The following is a 25,805-nucleotide window of genomic DNA, read 5'->3' as shown; positions in this document are numbered from 1 at the left end:
CGTAACCACCATTACCATCACCCTCATCCTCACTTTTCCCTTGTTCTCTCTTTTTTTTTTTTTTATTATATTCTAGTCAAATTAAAAAGTAGATTGAGAAGAATTCGATAATATTGTATCTTCCGTTTAACGTTGCAAACGATAAGTTTAAAGTTGATGAAGGAGTAGTTATAAGTTTGAATTAAAGTGCGATATTCGATCAACGTGATTAATAGCTACATTATACGGATACATAGCAACTTCTCGTCGTTCGATAAAAACCAACCGACATGTGATATTTCCTATGACGCTTAACTGCCTCAAATCCAAAACGATAGCTTCGCTCTCGAGATTTTAATCAAGCATTTTCGCCATCGGACAATTTTAACCATCCTGTTATAACGAAACGAATGCACTATAGAAATCGGGAAATGAGAGAGAGAGAGAGAGAGAAAGAATGAGAACAGGATTTGGCAATTTTTCAAAATATTAAACCCGATGTCGAACCATTGTCGGTCGATGGTAAAATTACGAGCCTTAATCGAATTATTTTTGCACTAGTTTTCCATCGGCTATTGCGAAATTTTATATTGTCCGGGGAATATCCGTTGGGAATAAAAGTTACGAACAAAATTTACGTACTTTGCAAAAAGGATTGGAAAAAATTTTGTTCTAATTTTTAATTTCCATCTAGATATTTTTATAAACATATATATTTTTTGTTTATCGTCAAATTTACAAGCGCAAATGTTTAACCTGACAACATTTTTCGATAAATTTTAATATTCATCTTAGAAAATATATTATGAATCTACACTTTTGAACAATATCCTGTCTTTTTCTCTTTCTTTTCAAACGATAATCGATATTCGACTTCAACCGTGCGCCGTATACTTTTGAAAACATAAAAAAAGAAGGGTAGAAATAGAGAAGGATAAAAAAAGATAAAGATAAAGAGAAAAAGACGCGCAAACGTATACGCAAGAAAGCAAAATAAAGATAAAAATGAAACGAAAGAGATTGGAGGTAAAACCCCAAAATAAACAAGCCAAAGTAAAAAAAATATCTCTAGGTCCCAACTTTCACGTAACACCGAACAAGAGAGCAGTGGCATCGCGTATCGGTCGGGCGACACGGATTTATAGGGATTTCGGAGAGTCGTGACAAGGGAAAGGGGCCAAGAGAGCAAGAAAAAAAGTAAAAAAGAAAAAAAGAAAAACAGAATAGAAGTAAAAGAAAAAAAAGAAAAAGCTAACAAACAAACAACGACGGGGAAAAAAAAACAAAAATATCGCGCAAAAAGAAGCGCTCGCGTACGCGCGGAGGTAAAAAAAAGAAGAAAGGGGGGAGAATAAAAATAAAATAAAAAAAGAAAGAGAAAAAGAAACGAACGTGGGTGGGAAGAAAAAAAGAGGGGCCGGGTAGGCAAAAGAGAGAGAAGGGTGGGACGGGATATTTACAACGTTTCGGGGGTGAAATAAAAATCGGTGAGGGAAAATACGGGATCGTCGTTGAATTCGACTCCGGCTAACGGTCGCATTGGGCTTCGATGTGGCATCTAGCTACCCTCGTTCCACCAACTAACCCCTCGTATCAAGCCCCCGAAACCACCGACAGGATCGAAACACCCCAGCCATTCCTCGCGTATGAATATCCGCGCGCGAGTGTTACGTCACGTTGCTGACGTACGAGCTCCTCCGGGTGCGATCAGGTTTCGAGCTAGTTCCCTCTGGATCCCAACCAATAAAACCGTTATTCGTTCTTTCTATCTTTCTGCCTTCCTATCTTCCTCTACCAACTCAACCCTCACCTGCATACTCAACCCCGCCACCCACCCACCCATCCACCCACTCTGCCCCTTTTTTATCTTTCTCTGTCTTTCTCCTTGCGATTCTTGCCATAAGAGCACTCGTACAATACTTGCATTCTTTCGTTCCTTCAACTTTTTAGATTCGGGGAGAAGAAATACTAGGTTAAGGTATATACAAAAAATTAGAAAGAGTAGGAATTTTCTTTGAAGTTTTCTTTGGCTATAAATATCTCTGGCATTGTATTTCCGACATTTTGGTATTGTGTGTTTTTTGAAAGGAATAGTTGATGGATTGCTTTGTATTAATGTTTAGCGAAAATGTTTTGCATGGATATGGATTATTAGTGGGTTTAGATTATACATGCGTATGTATTTTTAGCAGAATTTGTTTTTTTTTTCTTTTTTTCTTTTTAATACACAAAATTTACAAACTTTAACAAACGAATATCTTATATTATCAATCACAAATGATTATATTCCATAACTATAAGTCTCATCATAGTTAAATCAAATACTTTAAAAGTCACTATCCTAAAAAATTTATTATAATTGTTACGAGTCTAATTCATTCCATGCACTTTTAAAAACAATAGTAATTAAAACGATAAACATCGATAAAAAGTAATCGGAGTAAACAGTTAATAATAAAAGAATAGAAATAAACTCTTAGTTTGAAAAGGAAAATCTAAAGAAAAAAAAAAGTAAATAAATAAAAAAGATCGATAAAAGTATCGAATAAACATTCAGTAACCAACACCGCGTTTATTTAGTTTTCGAAGGTAAAATCCTCTCGTAGAATCTTGCGTCTCTTTCGTTCGCTAATTTTTCACCGCGTGTCGATACGACGCCGGCTATCGAATGGACGACTTCGAGTAGGAAAGAAAAGAAAAGAAAAGAAAAGAAAAGAGAAGAGAGGGGGGATGGAATAAAGCAAAAAAGGAAAGAAGGAAAAAGTGGTGGAAGAAAAAGAATTCCGGGCTCGGTAAATAAAGACGTTAAACGAGAATGGATGCTCCTCCGTAAGCATAAGCCGAGACTTCACGGTTTGCTGGTTGGAGGGCTTGAAGAGGGAAGTTAGGGACGGGGGTGGCTGGGGGATGCCTCGTGTGGGAGAAAAAACTTTTTCTCCGGAGTTCCCTTCCCTTCCCTTTCTATCCAAAGCTGGGGGAAGGAAACGTTTCACTGAAGACAGCCGTATCACTTCTGGTTTGTCTCTTAGTTTAACTTTTGCAAAGTCGAAGCTTTTCGTACTTTTTCGAGTAGTATTGGGCCCCTGCTGCATGGACCCCTTCGAACGGAAATATCTTCTTCCAGATGCATTTATTTTTTAAACCTAGCTTTTTACTCCATTCGCTTTACTTCGTGTCACTTTTTTACATTCTCCCTTTTTCGAGATTTCGAAAGTGGGATGAAGTCGGAACTGGAACTGAAAGTTATTGAAAACTATTACGGTTTTAAGTGTTGGATATATATATATATATATCGTGCGTGTGTGTGTGTATATATGTTTGAATCTGCAAATGAGTGATGAAAATTAAATCAATTTTACTCGATTTTGATTATCTATTTGAAAGAGATTAATAATGTGATATTAAATAATGTTTAATTTCAATTTATTTTGTGATAAGACGAAGTATTAAGTTTTATTCTTCGTTGGACGCATATATGCGTTCATAATTTTATATCGATATTCTTTGTTGGACTCATATATACGTCTATAGTAACCGAAAAGTTAAAAATATGTATGTATATGTAATATATTTTTACTTGATGCAAAAAATATTCGTTTTTATTTTGTGAAAATTGATTAGTTTATTTCTTACGCGTCTTCTCTTTTTTTCTTTCTTTTAAAGTGGCATTTTTTTGGACTTTAGAGACAATATAAAGAGAGTTCATTATAGAGAGACAGGGAGAGATAAATTACGTCACTTTTCATAGATCTTTCTTAAAATTTAAAATTAAAATAGACTTAAGCCCGGTAAAACTGCGATCAATCAACTCTCGTGATTACTTGAGACTTCGTTTAGAAGGTTGATTTGAAATTTGTTATTTTCTCGTTGGCACATCGTACGTGATTCATTCAAGCATGCATACATTTATCACGATAATCCTTAACGAATGATCAATCATTTAATTATTTTATTATTATTTTATTATCTCCGTGTGTTCATAGATTTAAATTATACAAATTAAAATTGAAAGAAATATAAAACAAAATACATGTTATAGGTAAACAATAGTAAATAATATTATATAGTTGTAGAATTGGGCTAAACCTTTCCTTTATTTAACGAAATAATTATTAAAATTTGTTCTACAGGCCGAATTGTAATTAATAGTAATTTTTGAATAATTTTCCTTAAAATTTATACGATTTTTCAAAGTTAATATGATATTAGAATTTTTCGGAATATTTTTGTTCTTTCCAAAAAATATACTTAAAAACGATAAATACTATTATATTCTCCCATATTCTTCTATTTCGAGGATTAGCAAAAAAGGAAAAAATTATGTTAAAATCTCGGTAAGTGAAATTGGAGATTCTAGTGTGGCATTACCATGCGTGTTTTATTTCGTGACTGATGCATACGAGAATAAATATCATTCTGATAGAAGATAAAGTTGAGATGGAAACTGAGAAAATCCAGAAATTCGTCAGGAAAATCTCATCTCTAAAGCACGTACCAACTGAAAACTCTCCTAGATACTTTCGATAATAATTAATAACCGCGATACCCGTCAGAGTTTTAATTAGTCCGATTTCGTAATTTGATTATCAAAACTTCTTCTTTCGTTAATTTTCCCTAAATTTTAATATTTTTTTTTATTATAACGAAAAGTGGAGAGAGAATATTACAAATTAAAGAAGCATGGTGAAAAATGAGCATGAAAGTATAGAAAATAAAAAAAAAAAAAAGTAGGAAAAATATTATAAGCGGAAAAACGAGATAAAAATAAAAATAAAAATAAAAATAAGTAAATAATACGAATAAAAAAAGTCAATGAAATATATTCTTTATATGAAATATTATTAGTTTAGTAAATCAACATTAATCTCAGATTTGAATTATTCAATATCCAAAGATAATGAAATGAAATATTCCACCTTAATTCTATCTTGTTCTCTCTCTCTCTCTCTCTCTCTCTCTCTCTCTCTCTCTCTTTTGATTATAACAAGCCAAACTCAAAGGAGCTTCTATAAACTTTACTTCCATAATAATTCTCCTATTACCGCTACAAAATCTTATACGATGAGATAAAGTAAAAAAGCTCAAAAGACAGGAATAGAAAAAAGAGATGAAAAAAAAAGATGAAAAAAAAGTTTAAAAAAGAAAAAAAATATTAGAAAGAGAGAGAGGGAGCAAAGGAAACAGGAATCTCTAACGTTATTTCTAACCATCGTTCGTCTTCCTCTCGATTTCTTTTTCTTTCCTGCGAAGGAAGAAACGTTTTCGATGCAAGGAGAAAAAAAAAAAAAATCCAAAAGAAAGAAATAAAAATCGATAGGGGCGTTCGCACGGAACACGCTTGTAATTTATTTATGTACATAGTCGAAGAATTCTAATCGAGTGCGTGTGTTCGTTAGTGTGTATGGGTGTGGGTGTGTGTGAGTGTGTGTGAAAAAAGTGGAGGTTAATATTGTAACGATAACGATTATCGATTATTCTGGGGATTAGTTCGAAAGCTTCGCGAGTGTTTAAACTTTATCCTGTTAAAAAAAAAATAAAATAAAATATATATATAAAACGCACACCTATATCTTCGAAAAAGGAAGAAAGAAGGAAAAAAACGAAAGGGGGAGAGAAAAAACTGGATAACGAGTTAAAGTCACTCGCATGGATTCGAATAGAACCTGAAAAATCCTGAAATAGAATTAATCAGTAGTGTTGGACTTTAAATACTGCACGGTAAAGAATTTTGTTTTCATTTCTTTTCGCGTTATCTTTTAAAATCAATTTTATTCTTGTTTTTTAGTTAGTTCGTTCGTTCGTTCGTTCGTTCGTTATTTTTGTGTCGATGCTTTTAATTATTAAATATAATTTATTTTTTATATTTTCTGTGGCAATATAATATAAATAAATAAGAACATATGATTACACTATTGGTTCAAAATTACTTAATGGATAAAAATTTCGAAATTTTTGTATCGAATAAATGAAATAAATTTGCCGATCGTTTATCTTCGTTACTAAATTACAAGAATAAATTGGTTTTATTAAAAACGAAATTACGAGACGATCAAAACTGTGGGGGAGGGGAACGGGGAACACATAAAACGTAATATTAATTATAAGAAAAACATTATCCAATGTAAAATAATAGTCTCGTTTATGTTTTATTGACTATTTTTATATGAACGGAAAGTGACACCCTTCCAAGCTGTATTAATCTCTAAATTTGACGTTCGAGGTTATCGAAAAATGGCGAGTTAATCGATACAGCTTCCAAGTGGACAAATTTTGCGAACGAGTTGCAATAGTTCGTTTGTTCGTTCGTTTATTTCACGTTGAATTCGAATTCGTTCGTTCGTTCTTTCGTTCGTTCGTTCGTTCGTTCGTTTTTTCGTTTTCTCTTTTTTTCTCCCTACCTTCATTGGATTTTCCGTGCCAACGAAGATTCGATAAATTATGACTGCCGTTGAAAAATATTTCTTCCTCCTTTTCCTCGAGTCACATTTTCTTACGCAATCTTTGAGATTCCCTCGTAACGAATAAAAAAAATAAAAAAAAATATTGTTGACGCTGTTACAACATTTTTATTCTTCCTTTTCGAAAGAGAGACAGAGATAGAAAGAAAGCTTGCATATAAAATCCTTAGCTTGCAATTTATTATTTTTCCTTTTTTTTTTTTTCTTTATTAAATTCTCTAACTCGACACTTTTCTTTTTCTTCTTTTGGTAGTTGGAAAAATAATTATAAAAGAAATCATAAACATCGTAATGATCTACCTTTTATTGTTTTGCTATTTTACGCTTCATAATTATTGTTTTTTTTTTCTTTTTTTTTTCATAACAATTGGTTTTCTTTTTTGTCCGATTTTTTTGATTTCAATGAATTTTTATAGAATTTTTACGTTCAAATGAAATTTTATATATATATATACATATATATATGTATTCTGCGTATATCTATGATCTTTCAAAAGCCTTTTCTATCTCTTTTCTTCGCATTCGTTTTTGTCACATGTCGTTGTGAATTTATCGTTTAGAACCGAGAGAACGGGGCTACGTTTGTAAATCTATAACAATCGAGCAAATGGCGACAGTGGTTTGAAAGCTCGCACTGAGCGCACGTTAATCCAAATTGATGGCCCCGTGAACGTTCGATGCTGATAATACAAAAAAATGTAACTACGAAACGAAACGAGCGACGAGAAGGAGAGAAGAAAGAAACGAAAAAAAAAAGAAAGAAGAGTAACAGAGAAAATATTAAATCATCGGAAATGAATTCGCGAATAAAACGATTCAAAGTAATTTTCTTATCAGATATTTATACATATATGTATATATATATTATTAAGATTAATATCAAGCTTTAGATCGTAATTAATAGATAATTAATATTAGTTGAAAATACGAGATAATATCAATGAAAATGAAATTACGTGGGTTGCTTATCGCTGACGAACCAGAGCCAAATTCGTCGGCCATTCTGAACGATATCCATCTTCGAGGTTAGAACATCCTTGGAGATCGTCCTTGAGGAAGCACGTTAAGCTAGTGCAGAGGTTCGCTGTGAAAGAAACTTTATCGTCCCTGTCAGCCACGATGTAGACGAATGGCGCCCTTAGCACCCTTATCTACCAGCAATTTTTACGCTCGTTCCTTCTATCCACCCTCATAATCCTCCTTTCCCTCCTCCCATTCCCTCTTCCCACCACCCTTTTCCTCTCATAGATTGTCTTATATTATTTTTATTTTACAACACTGGCACGAGGGGTTTAACGTAAAATCTGATTTATTTAGAATTAATTTTTGGGGTCTTGTTGTAAAGATTAATTTTTCTTCGTATATTTATTGTTTATTGTTTATTGTCAAAAGGCAGTATAAAAATTCAGTTAATAATTATCAAATTCTTCAATTTTATTTAATAAATAATTTCTTTTCCGTGTTTATTTCGAGCAAAAAACAAAAAACAAAGATTTCGTATTAATTATCGATTTATTTTCTATCGAAGGTACCGTAAATCCGTCAAATCGGAGATTAAAACTCAATCGAAAATAAATTTTTTACGATAGCAAATGGAATCACGTTGGTAACGAGAGGATAGAAAGGACCTATACCGTTCTCGATAGTCACTTAATACCGAGATTTCAAGCATTTTCTTTCCACTTCTATTTTTTTTTCTTTTTTCTTTTCTTTGTTTTTTTTTCCTCTATCTCTTTCTTTCTTTCTTTTGCTACGAGCGGAAACTCGAAACGATAGCGGTAACGAAGCTCTATCAAGCTGCAGGTATACCTATCATAGGAAGGACGAGATGGAAGGGCTCGAACCGAGGCTCAAGGTAATTCGAACCGGAAGAGGATAGCGCGGGAACGGATTTAATCGAATTTTCTTGCTATCTGATGTCTTCATTAAGCGCTGGGTCAAATAGATCCCCTTCGTTCGCGTTAATAAAAGTGAAATATTATATAATTTAAAATTCCTATGTTATAACGAACGTGTATTGCCCTAATTTAATGTTCGCACTATTACTTCGTTAAAAACTTTATTCGAATTATTATCCCTAAAAATTGCCTGTACTTGTTAAATGGTTAATTATTATCAAAATAAACCATATTAGGATATTTTTACACGAATTATGGTTATATGCCAGTTAAGATTAACTTACTTTTATTTATACAGTGTGATCATAAAAACTTTATACGTATACGCACTTTGTCAATTACTTTTTTTTTTTTCGTTGAGAATAAGTAGGACGTATAAATTTTCAAAGAAAATACAATAGAAATTAGCTCGCTCGAATTTCCAACGAATATCTATCAATGTATTCTCTCAGGAACTCTCTATATATATTATATCACGTATGTTTAACCTGCTAGATCAGTTGTCCTACTGTTGTTTCCTATTGAACAGAACCCTTAGAATTGAGAATCTACTACTATCGACGATCACGTTCCAAAGCATTCCGAATGCTGTAGTCGTACGATGTGTCTAGCTTTGCCTATTCAAACGTAAAGCACAGTAACGAGTAGTATTCTACGTTTTACTTCCATTCCAGTAACATTTAATGAAGAAGAGGTAGCCGATAGAACAAGTCAGTAGGAACATTTTCACTTTTGACCAGAATCAACACTGAACGGGGATTTATGTTGTTCGGTTATGAGATTGAAGGAAGGGTGGTTGTGGGGGGTAGGTGGGACGAGGGAGGGAGGGGGGGAGAGAGAGTTAGTTAGATTGCTGGTAATAATCGTGAACACGAACGAGAAATTCACCCTCTCGAATAATCTTCGTAAAGGGTAAGAGTAAAATGCTCTTTCTATTTCTATCTCTCTCTCTTTCTATGCTATTTGCAGATCACGTACGAGCTCGAAGCCTCGCTCGGAGGTTTGTTTGACGAGAATAGCCTGGCTCTAACGATTAATCAGTTGCTATTAATTAACCCGGAATCGGTTCCCTCCTATCTAGCTTTCGTCGACGTGCTCGAGGCTCTTTTCTCTTCAACCCCTCTCACCCCGTCGAACATATACGCACGTACAGGATGGAACATATTAAATGTTACAAATTGTTTTCCAAGTAACGAGAAAGGATAATGTTCATTTTTATCTATGTAATTCGCGTTTTGATAGAGGAATATTATTCGTACAAATCTGAAAATTGTTCGATTTCAAAAATTCAATTCGAATCGTTAAAATTATCCTCCTACCTTACGTTTCGTTATAATTAATCATATTAATTATTATATTTAATTGAAAACAACTTGAGATATAATTCCTGACAATGTGGAAAACAACGTTACTTTGTAACTCGTTAAATGGGACCGTTATAATACATTCATTCAAAAGTTTCCAACTTTCTTTCCTCGAACTTCTTTTATATAAGCCTTTTAATAAAACGTTCAACAATTTTCCCAACTATACACGTTGATTATTAAAGAAAAAAAATGTTTATCAGTAACCTTCCCCTTGTCTCATTAAATTTCAAGTAAAACACGTGAGAGAGAGAGAGATTGAACTTTTCTCGACAAGTAGAAAGGAGGAAACACACTTTGTAACGTACTTTGAAGTGGACCACTCCGTATGAACTTTTTTCCACGAAGTTTTATAAACCAACACTTAGAGGTACGCGTCAGAGGCCGTTAATTATGATCAGCCACTTGGTTAATCGCTTTTCTCTTTGGCTCTTTCAACAACGTTACTTCAGTAGGTTGTGATGTATAGTAATAGTACATATTTAGTAGTAGTAGTAGTTTGCTGCTAGCTAGTTGAACAGCAAGTAGTAGGAGCACCAACAGCAGCAACAGCAGCAACAGCACCAGCACCAGCACCAGCAACGACGACGACGATAACAACAGAAGCGGTGGCAACGACGACGACGGTATTCTGTTGTTAGAGAACGGAAGGGTTGACGTGTGTAAACAGAATCCTGAGTCATTGGTATACACGTTGGTGGTAGTCAAGAGGGATACACCTAAGCGATCGTAGTAGCCTTCCAAGTGGGAGGAAAATCCCTCACGTATTTATCGGACGCTTTACTTTTTGATCTTATAATCCTTCGTACTATTATTTTTCTATGGGTTTTTATTTTATATTTTGTTTTATTTCCGTGTCGTTTTTAAAGCTTCATATTTTCTAATATAACGGATGTTCGTGTATTAAGGCGGTATTAATTAATTATTTTTTATTATCGATCGATCGCATGTGTCAGATATAATACGTCAATATTATTTATCTATTTAAACTATCTTTCAACAAAGTCTTTGTTTACTTTTTGGAACTTTTAATTCAGTACCTCTCGATTTTATAATCTTCATTTTATATTCTTCGATTTCTTATTTTTGTATTGTTTTAATGCTTAATATTTTTAATAAAACAGGATACAGTTGTTGTACGTATATCAGGTATGTTGATTATGAATTATTATACAGTCTCAATCGATCATCAATTAATGTCAATATAATATACGGATTTGATAATGTTTTTTAATTAGATTAGTTTCTTTGGAGAAGAGGGGGTCATGTTTAATTATTCCAATGAAAAGCTTTAATATAATTATCATAACTTTTAATTAGATTATTTGTTAAACCCTCAAAAAAAAAAAAAGAAAAGAAAAGAAACAAAAGAAACAAAAATAATCGATTAACAAATACTGTAATGAAGTAAATGTAATAATAATAATCGAATGAAAGTGATACGTGGTCAGTATGGGGAAACTCGCCTGATGACGATCAATTAACGCAATAGTGCAATAGAGGTTGCGCTTTAGAAGAGGTGGCGGGTGGGGTGGGGGTGGTGGTTGTAGAGGGTGTTACTGGTATAGAGAAAGCGTCGAAGCGAAATATCGTCGTTTGTACACGTAACGTTTGTTGTAATGGTACTATAGTAGTTGCCAGAGTACTAATACCACTACTACTGTTACTATTATTGGATGTATAATAGTCTTAATTAAAATGGCGGTCTAACGAACACCGCTAACTGCGGTAATCCGACGTGCCTCATTGGTAATCCCTTGGCCATACTGACGAACACGAATGCATAACGTTGCTCTCCTTCCTATCACTTTCCCACCCCTAAATGTCACTCTCTCGTCATTCTGCTAGGCACATCACTATCTCCCATAGGAGACTTCTACCCTCTACTACTATTCTACTCCTACGATTACACGCTAGGCAATCGTTATTTCAACGTCATCGAAATCGCGACGATGAAACCTGGAATCTAACACGACAGTGACAAGAGAAGTTAGAGAAGTTAAACGTCTTCGGAAGAGCTCTCCAACATTCCGATAAGATTTATTTCAATGATGATGATATTATATCCATAGGGGGAAACGATAGATCGTAGATTTGATTTTGTACAAGTGGAGTGACATAATTATCAATTGTTTTTAATTTCACGCAATGCACGTTGTTTTATGTATACAATTAATATTGATTCTTTTTCTAATGACAATGAATTTTTTATAAAAAGTTCATATCAATTGGATAACTCGTTTAGAATTTGTAATTGTTCGAATATTTATTGTCGTGATTTGGTAAATTTAAATTAATTTAATTTAGATTAATTTATTATAGTAAAAATGATCTAAATTAGGGAAATGTTACCTTGCATGCAGATAAAGTCATTTAATAAAGTTATTAATTATAACAGTGATATGAAATTACCTGGTAGCAATAAGAGGGCAAGTAATACTGGGTGATGCCCAAGCTTCAGGACTCCATGGTGCGCACTCGTAAAGCCTTAATTCTCGTCCTGAAACTGCACCAAAGACGCTACGCCATCCACCTGCACAACCAGTCGCCAAAGCGAATCCACTTCCGACACCTCGAGAAGTACTTGCACTACTTCCGGCTCCATCCTCGCTACTCTCGCTGCTTGCACTTCCTTTCTGTTATCAGATATCAATATCGTATTTCGTTAATATCAAATTAATCCTCAAATCTAGGTACACATTTATATTAAAAGTCAAAGTACATTTTAGTATATTTATTAATAACTGTAAGTAATTTTCATTCGAACAATTTTAAACGATCAAAAATATAATCGTATGACTTAAGATTCAGATTTATTGTAAGCTACTTTTTTTTTTAATCTCATATAACATTTATCACCAATTATTATTTAATTATAATTAATTGGAATTAAAATTTTGATATTATACATATATACAGCGTATGTAATAATAACATCTCAATTATAAAATATTACAAATCAATGATAATTGCGATCAGAGTAAAGAAGAAAAAAAAAGGAGTATAAAGACTAAAGGAAAGAAACAATAATGTGGAAATAGAAATACTTTTGTCGTAAAATCGATCGAACCAAAAAAATATCTTTGATAACGTCACACGGTTTTTTCCCCTCTTCCGTAGATAACGTTAACAATTCGCGACAAGGTTAACGATCTCTCATTCGGTATCCCTAAAAACCACGGCACTTCAGAGGCACAGAATCGAGAATTAATCGAACTGTCAAATTCCGACAGTCCCGTCGAAAACATTGCGCGTTTACGTTGTGCCAGACAGGAGTTACAACTCTCGTGATCATCCTCTTCTTTCATTTTTTCTCCCCTACCCCCTTCTCACCCCCCGTCCTCTCTCACTCTCTCTTTCCGTCTCTCTTTTTTCATCCCCCCATATTCTCCTTTCCACTAGAGTCATCAAAATGAAACGTACAGGCCATTCGGTTGGTCACAACGAGATGGTTTAATTACTCGTTTCGAATCCGCAGTTTCACCTCCATGAACTTTAGTTTCCTCCTATTCTAACTGTACTGCAATTTTTTTTCTTTTTTTCCTTCCATTTTTTCAATCCTTTTTTCCCGGAGTTTATGTCCTTTTTTTTTTCGTAAGTATGTGTGTTATGTGTGTGTGTGCGCGAGTCCTTTTTTCTTTTTTTAGCCCACGTATTTCACGTTCCGTTTGATACTGCGTGCGGACGACAGTGTTCGATCGCGACAATCCATGCGTAAAATATTTGAGCTTAAAGCACAATGATGATTGGTCAACGTACGATAAACTTCTTTTCGTCTCGTTACGTTATTCACTTTTTTCTTTTTCTTTCATTTAATTACCTTTCTTGTTGTTTGTTATCTCATCTTTCGTTTTCATACACATCGAGTAGTGATTTTAGTAACGCGTCCACGAATTAAAAGAATATTCAATTTAATTATTATCATTGTATTATTGAATTCATTTAGTCATCAAATAATAATAAAAAATGAATATAAGCTTGTCGAGAAAGTATTAAAATTAATCATCATTTTTTTCCACTTTGTCTTAATTATTTATTTAATTTAACATAATCTTACATTTATAGATTTAAATATAATTTCATTATACAAGTTACAAGCTTCGTTGGAACAAAAATTAACAATTTATATATTAAAATATATTATAATTAAATGATTACGTAGATAGTGTACAATATGCAGGATATTTTAAAATTAATCACCATTTCTTTCCTCTTTGTATTAATTATTTATTTAATTAAATATAATCTTACATTTATAGATTCTAATATAATTTCATTATACAAATTACAAGCTTCGTTGGAACAAAAAATAACAATTTATATATTAAAATATATTATAATTAAATGATTACGTTGATAGTGTAAAATAATATGCAGGATATTTTAAAATTAATCACCGTTTTTTCCTCTGTCTTAATTATTTATTTAATTAAATATAATCTTACATTTATAGATTCAAATATAATTTCATTATACAAGTTACAAGCTTTGTTGGAACAAAAAATAACAATTTATAGATACCCTTATACTTTGTATAATTAATATCTTTATTTTTATATATTTTTATTATCAATATAATTCAATATAATAGATGTATTCCTAATTGGTCTATCATTAAAATTACGTTGTATATATTTTTTTGAGGTTCATTATTATATCATTTGATCCTTGTTGAATATAATAATCTTATTAAATATAGAATAAAGTGCGTCGAAATAGAAACAAGCTTTTCTCGATTGTCCCTACACACATCGTCTACAATCGAGTGACCGAGATTAACGGGTCTTAATAATGGACCGAATAATAGGGCAAATCTTGGTAGGGTGAGAAGGGTCGAGCGTGCTCGAAACAGATGGTTCAGCAACGATTCTATCTCATCCTTTCCTACTCTTTCCTATTATCTCCTATCTCTCTCTCTCTTTCTCTCTTTCTTTGTTTTTTTCTTCTTACGGTAATTCGAAGAAATTCTTATAGAAAAATAAAATACATACACAGTGTCTTTCTAACAGGATATACAACAGAACAAAGAATGATTTTACACGTTAAAAATAAATTCAAATTAAATTAGTAAGATTTTGTTCGTTTCCGATCATGTTTTCGAGAAAATTGCAATATTCAATCCGCGTAAATCGAATGATCTCTTCGATTATTTGTAGGCAAAATGAAAAAGAAAAAAAACTGTGATCAAAATTGGCAGAGAAGAAAAAGTTAAATGTTAGGTGATCGCTTCGTAAATTTTTAATGATCAAATTTAATTAATAATTTCGTCAATGTTTATTTCCAACGAGAATATATATTTTATTGTAAATAAATTTGGATTGATTTTACAAAAGAAAAGTAAAATTGTGGATATATGATTATTATCGAGTAAACTAGTATATAAAAGGAAAATGTAAAATATCCGGTGATGTCGTGCGAATACAACGAAACATGTTGATCGAAGAAGGGTAGGGAGGGGACAAGAAAGAGATAGATAGATAGAGAGAATGGCGTGAGATAAAAAGAGATAGAAAACACGTAACGTGGAATATAAGAGGGAATCGATGGAAAGCTCCGATGACCTAAATCACGATCCTTCCATCTCGAGAACTCTCGGGAAATTCGACGAGAATCAACGTTAGACGATTGCTTTCTGTCCGAGAAAGAGAGAGAGAGGGAGAGAGAGGGAGAGAGAGTACAAAGGAATGTCGTTTACCCTTTTCGTCTTGATCTCCTTACCAATATTTTCAACCCTCTTCCCATTCGATTTTTCTTTTTCTATATATATTTTTCATTTCATTTAATTTTTCATCTCCCCCTCCTCTTCCTTCCGTCAGTAATCGTGATATAATTTTTACGGAAATATGACTCTTGAAATTATTAAACAAAATAAATTATGTGCCATTACTACAGTTAAATCACGTTTAATATTTCTAATTTAAATAGTCGACCGAGTTTAATATTCTTTTATATTAAATATTAAGTTTTTTCTTCTTTTTTTTCTTCCTTTCCTTTTCTTGCAAGTAATAATACGTAATTTCTTGGAATAAATAATAAACACTCATCGGTATAAATTAATTATATAGATATTTCTAATACTTTAATCGTAATATTTATCCCTGTATAATTTTTTGCACGATTAAATATTTCCTCTCTCTCTCTTTCACGTATAAATTTTTAATTATGCAATAATAATATCTCAATATAAAAAGAAATAATATATAACACCATGAGAAATATAAATTTTAAAGATAAATATTTATAAATATATTATAATATCGTATTTTGGTTAAAATCATTCATATTTTATGTCACTGTGGTCGAGAAATCTAATTTATTAGTTAAAAAAGAAACGAAACTTATCAAACTTTTGGACGTGGCTGATTTTTAAGGGAATAAATCCTTGAAGGACTACGAAAAAGTACATTAAATTTTCCTCTCTTTCCTACCACCGACAGGATTTTTTGGTGCCGTTCGTAAAAAATGGTTGAAGTAAGTCTTAGATACAGGTCCTCTCTCTCTCTCTCTCTTTCTCTCTCTCTCTTCCTTTCTTTTGCTTCACATATGAGACCCATCCGAACTTTTACCCAAAGTTGTTTTTCCTAGCGAGGATGTCGGATAGGAAACTTTAGCCTCTAGATTAAAAAACTCTCCGTGAGGCTGCATAACTTCCGTGGGTAGGCTGGATCGAAAAGGAAGCCCATTGGTAGTTGTGCGTACATATATATGTATATACATTATATATCTATATAAAAGAAAGAGATAGAGAGAGAGAGTAGAGAAAAGTAGGAAAGTATACACCGGAGGGAAGCTTTTACGTTAAAAATCGGGGATTACGCGGTCTCCTTCGAATTTTTCGTTATCGATTTTGTGAATACGCACTTTAGAGACACATTGTATTATAAAATCGTATGGGTTATATACGTTAAATGGATTATAATTTATTGTTTCTCGTTCATTTTTATTTCGTTTTGTTTTTCTTTTTTTTTCTTGTTTCATTTTTAAAATTTGACGCGAAATATTTCCATTGTGTATGTGCGTGTGTGTTTGTTTGTTTGTTTGTTTGTTTTATTTTTTTTTATATAATACATTTTTTATTATTTTTTTCGTCATTGGGCTTCTCAGCGAGGATAAAAAATATGAAAATAGATAGCTAACGAAGTTGATATCATCTATGAGAACTAAAGGGAAAATAGCATAAATAAATGAGCCGTTTATTTTGAAAGTGGCCTAACTCCATATAACCTTAAATTGAGATATTTAAAGGTTTGCGTTTCAATGCAATTAAAAATATAGTAAAGAATAACAGTGAGTTATGTTGCTTAAGTGTATCTAAAGGTGTTCAATTTACAGTTCCTATTAAAATAATGGCAATTATTAAGTGAATAATATGCGTTTTCTTAGCAAGAATGGAGTTAGGCCACTTTCAAAATTAACAACCAGATTCGTTATCAAATTTGAAGGAACCGAAGTCCATTCAACATAATTTAAGATGCTTCAAATTGCGAAAAAACAATACTTATTTTATTTTACATATCTTTATAACACTTTAAAAACATAAATTATGCGATTCAAAATATTTTTTACAAACATAAATTACAAAACAATTTTCTACTCATCTATATTTTGTGTATGTGAAAGGGATTTAAAGAAATCATGATGTTCCGATGGTATATATCGTAATAAGTCAATTATGTCCTTGAATTTTGCGGTTGTAATTTGTCTTATATTTTTATACAGTGGTGTCAATACAATATTTTCGAACTTTCTTGGTCTACCCCGACGTGGTATTAAATTCAGGACTTTCAAATTTTCGTTCTCATTCATTGATGTCTTATAGAAAATCTTATTCATTTTTGACAAAACGCATCCAACATATTTTTAAGCAGTTTATTGGTTCTCCGTTAGAATTCTTGACCCTTTTAAAAAATTGCGTCTTCTAATAATTTTGTTGATACAAAATCTTCTTGTCTCATTTCATGTACAATAAAGTTATTACCTTTCCGACACTTTTTGATAATATTATAATACTCTCGGGGGACAAACAGTAAATTATTTTTTTTTAATGCCATTTCTACCACACCAAAATCTCTACTCCTAATGGAGTTAGGCCACTTTCAAAATAAACGGCTCAAATGTAAATGATTATCGGGACTAAAATAACAATTATAATGTTCAATTAAAAGTTTAAATTCGTAGTAATAATATTGGAAATAATTGTTTAGTTAAAATCGATTGTTTTGTAAGCTTTATCGAGCACTTAATTAAACTGTATATAGGAGTTATTAGATAATATTTTATATTAGAAGTTATAATTATATGGAAATATAATATTATAAATATATATTACTTGTAATAACGTAACAATAACGTATAGCAAAAGTTATTTGAACTCTTGTGTAATTTAAAACCATCAAAATGGGGGGTGAGTTTAAAGTTTGAAATAAAGATCCAAAATATTAAATGATGGTATTATATACACACACACACGTATAGAACGAGTGGAAATACGAGTTAGTTTATATTCGGGCAATCGCCAGATCGTCGATAAAATGGAGAAAAATAGCACACGTAAATAGAGATCAAAAGAGAGATAGAGAAAGAGAAAGATAAAGAGAGAGAGAGAGAGAGAGGGAGAGTGAAATAAAAATATAAAAACTTTATGAAAATAGCGAGATCGTGTATTCTAGTTTTAATTCTTACCCTATGACAGTCGTTGATTTCGCTTCATTGAAATGATTTAGTTTCACGATGAAAGTAATTAGGAATGATAAAAGTGACAATTGTAATTGTTCATAAATATTTGATCGAATCCGTATCAAAAAGATAAAAATAAAAATAGGAATAACGAGGTTATAATTAATAGGTATAATAAAGAATAACGGAGATGAGTTTAATCTTTCAGCAATATCTATAATGGTAATAATAGATGAATAAAATTAGACGAAAATACAAATAACAAAAGTCAATTAGTATTAATTAAACATATCTTCTACGGTAATTAAGTTTGATCGGAATTAATTTCTTATGTTGGGACGGCGTTGTTGTTATTGTTGCTAAATTTATTTTATAAATGAACTTTTGTTACCGAGTTCTTTTAAAATGATTTTTAAAAATAAAATATTAGAAGTTATGTATATCGAAAATAGAATACTCTATCGAGTTTAAAATATACAACGATTTTGAAAAATATTCTAACGCTTTTTACAGCTATGATTTATTTATTTTAATCCCACCCACTGCTTTTTATTCCCGCGAAGCAAGTAAATATCGTTCGAAAATCATTGCTGAGAACAGAAACGAGGCTGATGATCGCGTCCAATTTAATTCCACGATTTTAGAAAATGTTTTGATAAATGGAAACAAATTGGTTCGTCCATTATTATAATACAATTGAATTATTTTCGATTTTTTTTCTAGAGTCAAGTGTATAGATAATAGTGTTACATTTATTGTGAAATATGTTAAATAATCGATAAAATAATTTAGAAAAATATTACATAATGGAAATGGCGGGGAGGGGGGGGAGAGAGGTGCTAAATAAAAACATTACATATCGATATTATCTTGCTTTCTTTTCTCATATTTCCGACCTCGTTTTAAATTTAAAAGGGGAACTTTTAGCTGGATCACCACTATGAATATATTAAACAAATACTATAGTATTGGAAAATAGATCAATGGAAATAGAAAATAATATATAATACATAGATAACAACGGTTCGGAATAGGTTGAAAATTTCCGATTCTGTGGTCTTCGTAGGTATGTACATATATAGATATGCATATACAATATTTCTATATTCGGAGTACAATTTTCCAAATAATACACGACGTCTGGTCAAAAGATAAAGAAAAAAAAAAAAGAGAAAAAAAAAAGGACATAAAGAAAGAGAGATAGAAAGAAGAAGAATGTTGTTATTATTATTTGTATTGTTTAAAATGTGGACTGTGTCGTTGACCCTCCATTAAGTATACGAACGATACAGAAAGAAAAAGAAAAAAAAAGGGAAAAAAATAGGGAGATAAAACCAGTGACAGAAAGGAAGTAAAAATAAGAGAGAAATGCAAGGGGTGATAAAGTAAATTAAGGAGTTTATATTTAACGCTCTCTCTTTCTCTGGTGGTAGTATTATTATTATTATTATTATTATTATTGTTATTTAAGAAAGAAAGATAATGTGATTTATGGAATGAAATAAAAAAGATAAATATACGTAATCCTAAAATAATTATAATATTATATCATACTTATTATGTATTAATACAATATAATATATAATCAAAGTACAAATCGATAATGTTAAAACTGTATAAACAATATCTCATATACCGGGTGTAGCAAGAATTATTAACAAAATTCAAAGAACACATTATTCCACGAGTGAACATTGAAAACAGAAAAAATGTTGAAAAGAAGTTCGATTAGAAACGATATCATTGCTATAAGTTATAAACAAATGAAATTGAAAATAAGACAGTTGTTGAATATCGAAGGGGAGGGTCACGTAGGGCGATGATGATGGGGAGGGGGGTGGTGGTGGTGTGATAGATTTTGTAGTCGTTGTTATCGTCCTCGTTTCGTCGTTTTATCGTCGATTCGTTCGGTTCGTCGCGTCATCGGTGCCGTTCCTCCGAAACCTTGCCGATTCCTTTCGGCTTAGGAGCACAATCGTGAAATCGAGCGAAAGAGAGTCCCCCCCGTCTCGCAATCTACGAGCTTGAGGAGGCGATCGGGCGAAAAGAGAAGAATATTAAGCGGAACAGCTCCTGGGAACTTAAACGATCCTAACGATATTCGCGAGTTCACGATGGTGAAGGGAGGAGCCATGGTCTTCTCCGTTCGAAAAAAGCACAAAAAAAAAAAGAAATAAAATAAAAAGAGAAAGAGAGAGAGAGAGAATCGTCCATGAAAAAGTTCAAATCGCAGAGGAGTTATCGAGCGAAAGGAAAAGAAAAAGAAAACGAGAGAGAGTGAGAGAGGGGGATGGAGTATTCCTACCCTTTCCCCCTACCACCCTCCCTTTCTCCCTCCCCCTTTCTATAATTTTTCTTTTCTTTTTTTCCTTCCTCATTCTTTCTCTAGTCGTCGTACTGAAATTTGCACAATCGACGATTTCGTTGGCGATAATAACGAAGGACATCATCCAAGATTGTACGAAACGAAGGCAATCCGATGAGATGATTTTGAGAGGAAAAAATTATTATAAAAAAAGAAAGAAAAAAAAAAGAAAACGTGGAAGAACTTTTTATTCGTCTTAGCGCTTAGGCGAGTAACTGGGACGCGTTAATGAATAAATTTTAATCGTCACGTTCGATAGTTCAGATCTATGTTTAATATTTTTCCGTTCATTTATTTATTCATACGTTATTATAATTTTCTTTCTTTTTTCTTTTTTCTTTTTGGTTTACTTACTAATATAATAATAAAAAAGAAAAAGAAAAAACGAGAGGACGACAAAAGTAAAACCATCGAATGAATAAAATCGATCGTAACTTAAATTTAAAAAAGAAAAAACAAGTAAATTGACGAAAAGAAAAATTCGATCTATATAAATTCCCATATTATTCGAGAAAGAAATCCTTTTGGGATGGATCGAAAGAGAGAGTTAGTAGGAAGGATAATAACTGGCATAGGTGGTCAAACACGTACACCAACCTTTACGTTACTCTATCTCTTACGTTCATCTTATACAGAGACATACTTTAACACACACACACATACACACATACATATAAACACAGAGGTATCTAAAACGCACACGAAGTGTCGAGTTTGCTCGTTGGCATGCTTCGGGTACGATCGTCTCTCGATCCACCTCTCGACCCTCGGATTCCCCCTCACCACCCCTCAGCACCGTGCTCCTGCAGCCGCAGTTTACTTAGCATTGCTGATGCACTATCCACTTTGGTCGGCCACGTCGAGAGAAGGTCCATAGAACCATGCCGTGCTCGTACGTACCATCGAAGGTTATGGATGGAAGATGTGCCGATGCGTTGCTCCTATATCCACTCCCCAATCCATCCCCCCCCATCCCCAAAAGCACCCCTAAACCATCCCCACCCTGTTCTTGTCTCTATCTCTATTCCTGATCGTACCCCTGCCTACCCCTATCCCTTCCTTCCTCCTCCAACTCCCTCAAACATCCGAGAAACCTACTCCGATCCTTCTACGATCGGTGCTAGGTATGTTTGAAAATGGATAGATGCATGCTGATGGCTCCAGTTCTAATTAATAACGAGCTATCGATCCCCCGGATATATTCCCCTCTTCTAGGATGTAAGGCACTTAGGGTGAAAAGGGTTAAAAGTGGAAAAGATCAAAAAAAAAATGCAATGAAAAAACCCCACTCGTGCAGCAGCCACGTAGACAAATGTCTATCTCTAGTTTGTCTTTTTTCTCTCTCTCTTTCTTTCTTTCTTTCTTTCTTTCTTTCTTTCTTTCGTATCACCTACTTCTCATCTTCTTTGTTTATCGTCTAGGCAAATCCTTCAGTTAGTCGGTTAGATTCGTTCTACAATTTGCGTGGTACATTTTCTTTTAATTTTTCTTTTCTTTTTCTTTTTTTGGAAGTACTTTTGGTTAAAATAATGAAAGAGTATTTGTGTTTGAGGGAGTCGTGTTCGATCTATTTTTTTTTCTCTATTTTTCTTTTTAATCGGTAATTTTTTTGTTACCTCGTTTTCATTCGTTATAAATGGTTTTAAAGGGATTATCGAATGATTCGTTGATTCGTTAAAGCTATCAAAGTTTATTTGTCTTTGAAATATATATACGCGTATGTGAATTATTTATTTTATTTATATTTGTTACGTAAATTTGATCATTATTATTTCGTAATGTACGAAGATATATATCATAATTAGACGGATAATTAGTATAATTCATGGTTACATCGTGAGACAAATGATATGCATAATTAAAAGGATAGGATTTTAGTCGATTTTCAATAATGAATTTATATTTCTTTTCAACTCGAATAGAGGAATTTTGGTTGAAAAAAGATTGGTTAATGAAATATTCATCCACGGTTAAATATCATCGGTTATTTCTACTTCGGATAGTATCAATTTCGAGTGAAAAGTATCGATTTTAATAATCCGTATTAAAACGAGCGATTCCGTGATAGTCAAATATCATTGATTTTGAATAACTTTGATAATTAATAATTAGCATAGCAAACAGACATATACCATAATAAATATTTTTTATTATTCGTATAGAAAATGAACAATTTTGCGAATAAAACAAAGACGATAATTTAGTCAATATTAAATAACAAATGATACTTCGTCGAGAACTAAAACATAGAATTTTCTTTTAATAAAGACCAAATAAATGAAATTATGTGATATTATATTGATCGAGCATATTATAACGATAATTCGAATAAAATAAAGAAATGAATTTCGTTTGTTCGGAATAATTGAATTATTTTCTTTTGAAAATTGTACGATAAAATGTACACAAAAAAAGAAAGGTAACATATATATATATATACATTAATAAAAGTATTAATTCACGTTAATTAATATCAGGAATAATTCTAAACCGGAGAGGCATTCAAATCCGAATAAAAAAAAAGAAAGAAATAGACGTGGAATCGTCGAGTAGGTACCGTTAAAAGAAGAAAAAAAAAGGAATCAAAAAATGGGAGGAAACACATTGCTAACGCTCGATTTCCCGATCGATGAAATCTGCTCTGGTGACCGATAGCGGATGATTAATGGTACACCCGGTATCTGCAGAATCCCATACAAGGCACGCACACGATGCAGGTTACGTGTTGCTCTAGACACGCCTCTATATATTTGATCCCGACGCATTCAATTACAATAATGGATCGGAAACAGCGTTCTGGGATTCTAAAGCTGGAGAAAGATGTGAAACAGAGAGAGAGAGAGAGAGAGAGAAAAGGGGTTGGAAGGGAAAAGGTACTTATAGTGTCTGGAAGTTGAAGGTGGTACTGCAAATGCTGATTTCACTTTAAAGGTGGAATGGTTGAGATGCGAGAGAGAAAGAGAGAGAGAGAGAGAAAGCATCCCTTCACCGACCCCTAAAGGTTGAAACATTTGGCTACCCACTATTAATTGCTCCTTAATTCGCAACCTCTCATCACTTTAACAGGAGAGGTCCTTAGTATGGTACCTTGATTATATAACAAATTGTTATACGAAATTATTCTATAAATATTACTATGAAGTATCCTCGAGTAAACGATTATGAAGTATTTCAATTAAAAAAAAAATATATATATATATATATATATTCGACACTTTTGATTGGACTATGACTTTTAATTGGAAATTATTGTAATTAGATTGTATGAGGGATCATACGACGTTAGTTAAATAATATCCGTTTAAACATTACTTCGAGATAAATCTATGATTACTTTTGCGTTTTTATTTTTTACTTTCAACCTTTGTCATTTTGTATCAAACCCTTTTTCCATTTTCTCTAATTATCCTATCATTAATTCAGGGTGTCTAATAAATATTAATTATTAAATATTTGGACCGTTTATTTTGAAAGTGGTGTAAGTCCATTTTTGAAATAATGAGATATCACGTAATTCATCCTTAATTTAATGTAAATTTTGTATGTATAACTAGTCTGTGTTTAATCTTTTTTTAAATTTCCATGTTTTGTACAATTTAAAATTGGTCGATAAATGAAATTAACAGACAACAGATATATTAATCTTTAATTTTCTCGAAACAAGAGAAATGGACTTACACCACTTTCAAAATAAACGGTCCATTTAATTAAATTAATATTATTATTAAATTATTTAATAATAATATATTATTATTAAATATTATTATTAAATATTTTTGACATAATTGTAGAATTTTTTTCTGTTATCTATAATGATCATATTTATATTGGGTAATCAATAAATATAAATGATTTATTATTAATCTCACTTATTGTTCAATTTTGAGAAATTTGACAAAAATTAATATAACACTTGATCGAGAATATTATAATAATTTCAATACCATTCTCTCTTTTGTAAATTCGAATGACTTAATTCAGACACTTAATCACATTCAGACACTTAGTCACATTCCCATGCTCGGTCAAATCTCATTCATATAGAGACTGTCTGAACAATTCGTCTGATGTGAGAGTGACAATAATTTTCGAGAGTCAGCATTCAAGCAAGAATTCTATCTATTGTATTATCCCGTGCTCGGGAGTTTACTTACAGGATGAGGAGGGGGGCACAGAGGGGTAAGAGAGGAAATGTTAACTCGCTTCGTTTATTCTCACCTTTGACACTTCCCAAATACACAAGTTTCCAACTTTATGACATTGTCGTTGAACTTGTTTATTTATGACGGTCACACATGTTTCACGGTCAATCGTGGATAGAAAAATATTTGAACGTCGAGACGCCAATGTTTTACGACAATCCTATTCTTCATCGATGTATCCTAATGTTTATGACAAAAAATCCTATAATTATATTATACGTAGATATTTTGTTTAATAAATAATTTTTCTTTAAATATACTCAAATTATATTTAACTTAACTTCGATGAAAGTATCGTGCAATATAACTTAAAAAAAGGGTAGCAGTAGAATCGCACGTTTAACGATTTTCCGATCGATCGATCAACGAAAATTGAATAAAAAAAAATAAGAGAAAAAGAAAGAAAGAAAGAGAGAGAGAGAGAGAGAGAGAGAAAGTAAAAGAGAGCGAAAATGGAAGAGAATCTCTAACCAAGAAAATTGACGGGGCATCCAATTCCTAATTGATCTTTCGCACGAGCGAATCGACGTGCTTTTTCGACAGTCGAAGGTTGAAAAGAAATGGAAAGGGAAAGAAAGAAAAAGAAAAAGAAAAAGAAAAAGAAAAAAAGAAATGGAAAGAAATGGAAAGAAAGAGGAAATAAAATCGTGGGAAGAGAGAAAGAGAGGGAAAAGTAAGACGTAGAGAAATAAAGAAAAGGTAAAGGTAGTGAGGAGTAAAGGAGGGGGAGGAGGGAGGAGGGGTGAGGGGGCGAGGGGTAAAAGGGATATCTGAAGAAAATCTACGTCTCCATCTGGACGCTTCCGATTTTAATGCGGTCTCATTTCCGTCCTTTCCAATTAAGACGTAATTGAATTGCCAAC

At 32.3% G+C, this 25,805-nt stretch overlaps 1 protein-coding gene across 2 annotated transcripts in view; it reads right to left on the bottom strand.

Annotated features, from left to right (window-relative positions):
- Positions 1 to 25,805, bottom strand: part of LOC122513800 (beta-1-syntrophin) — a 413,509-nt gene that overhangs the window by 5,664 nt on the left and 382,040 nt on the right. For both annotated transcript variants that reach the window (XM_043630273.1, XM_043630272.1), the window contains one exon: positions 12,112 to 12,335. In XM_043630273.1, coding sequence (XP_043486208.1) covers positions 12,112 to 12,335 — 224 coding nt within the window. The remainder of the gene's footprint in view (positions 1 to 12,111; positions 12,336 to 25,805) is intronic.

This window comes from Polistes fuscatus, unplaced genomic scaffold, assembly GCF_010416935.1.
Source record: "Polistes fuscatus isolate 324 unplaced genomic scaffold, CU_Pfus_HIC Scaffold13, whole genome shotgun sequence".
NCBI lineage: Eukaryota > Metazoa > Arthropoda > Insecta > Hymenoptera > Vespidae > Polistes > Polistes fuscatus.
This window is presented reverse-complemented; position numbering and strand designations above follow the sequence as displayed.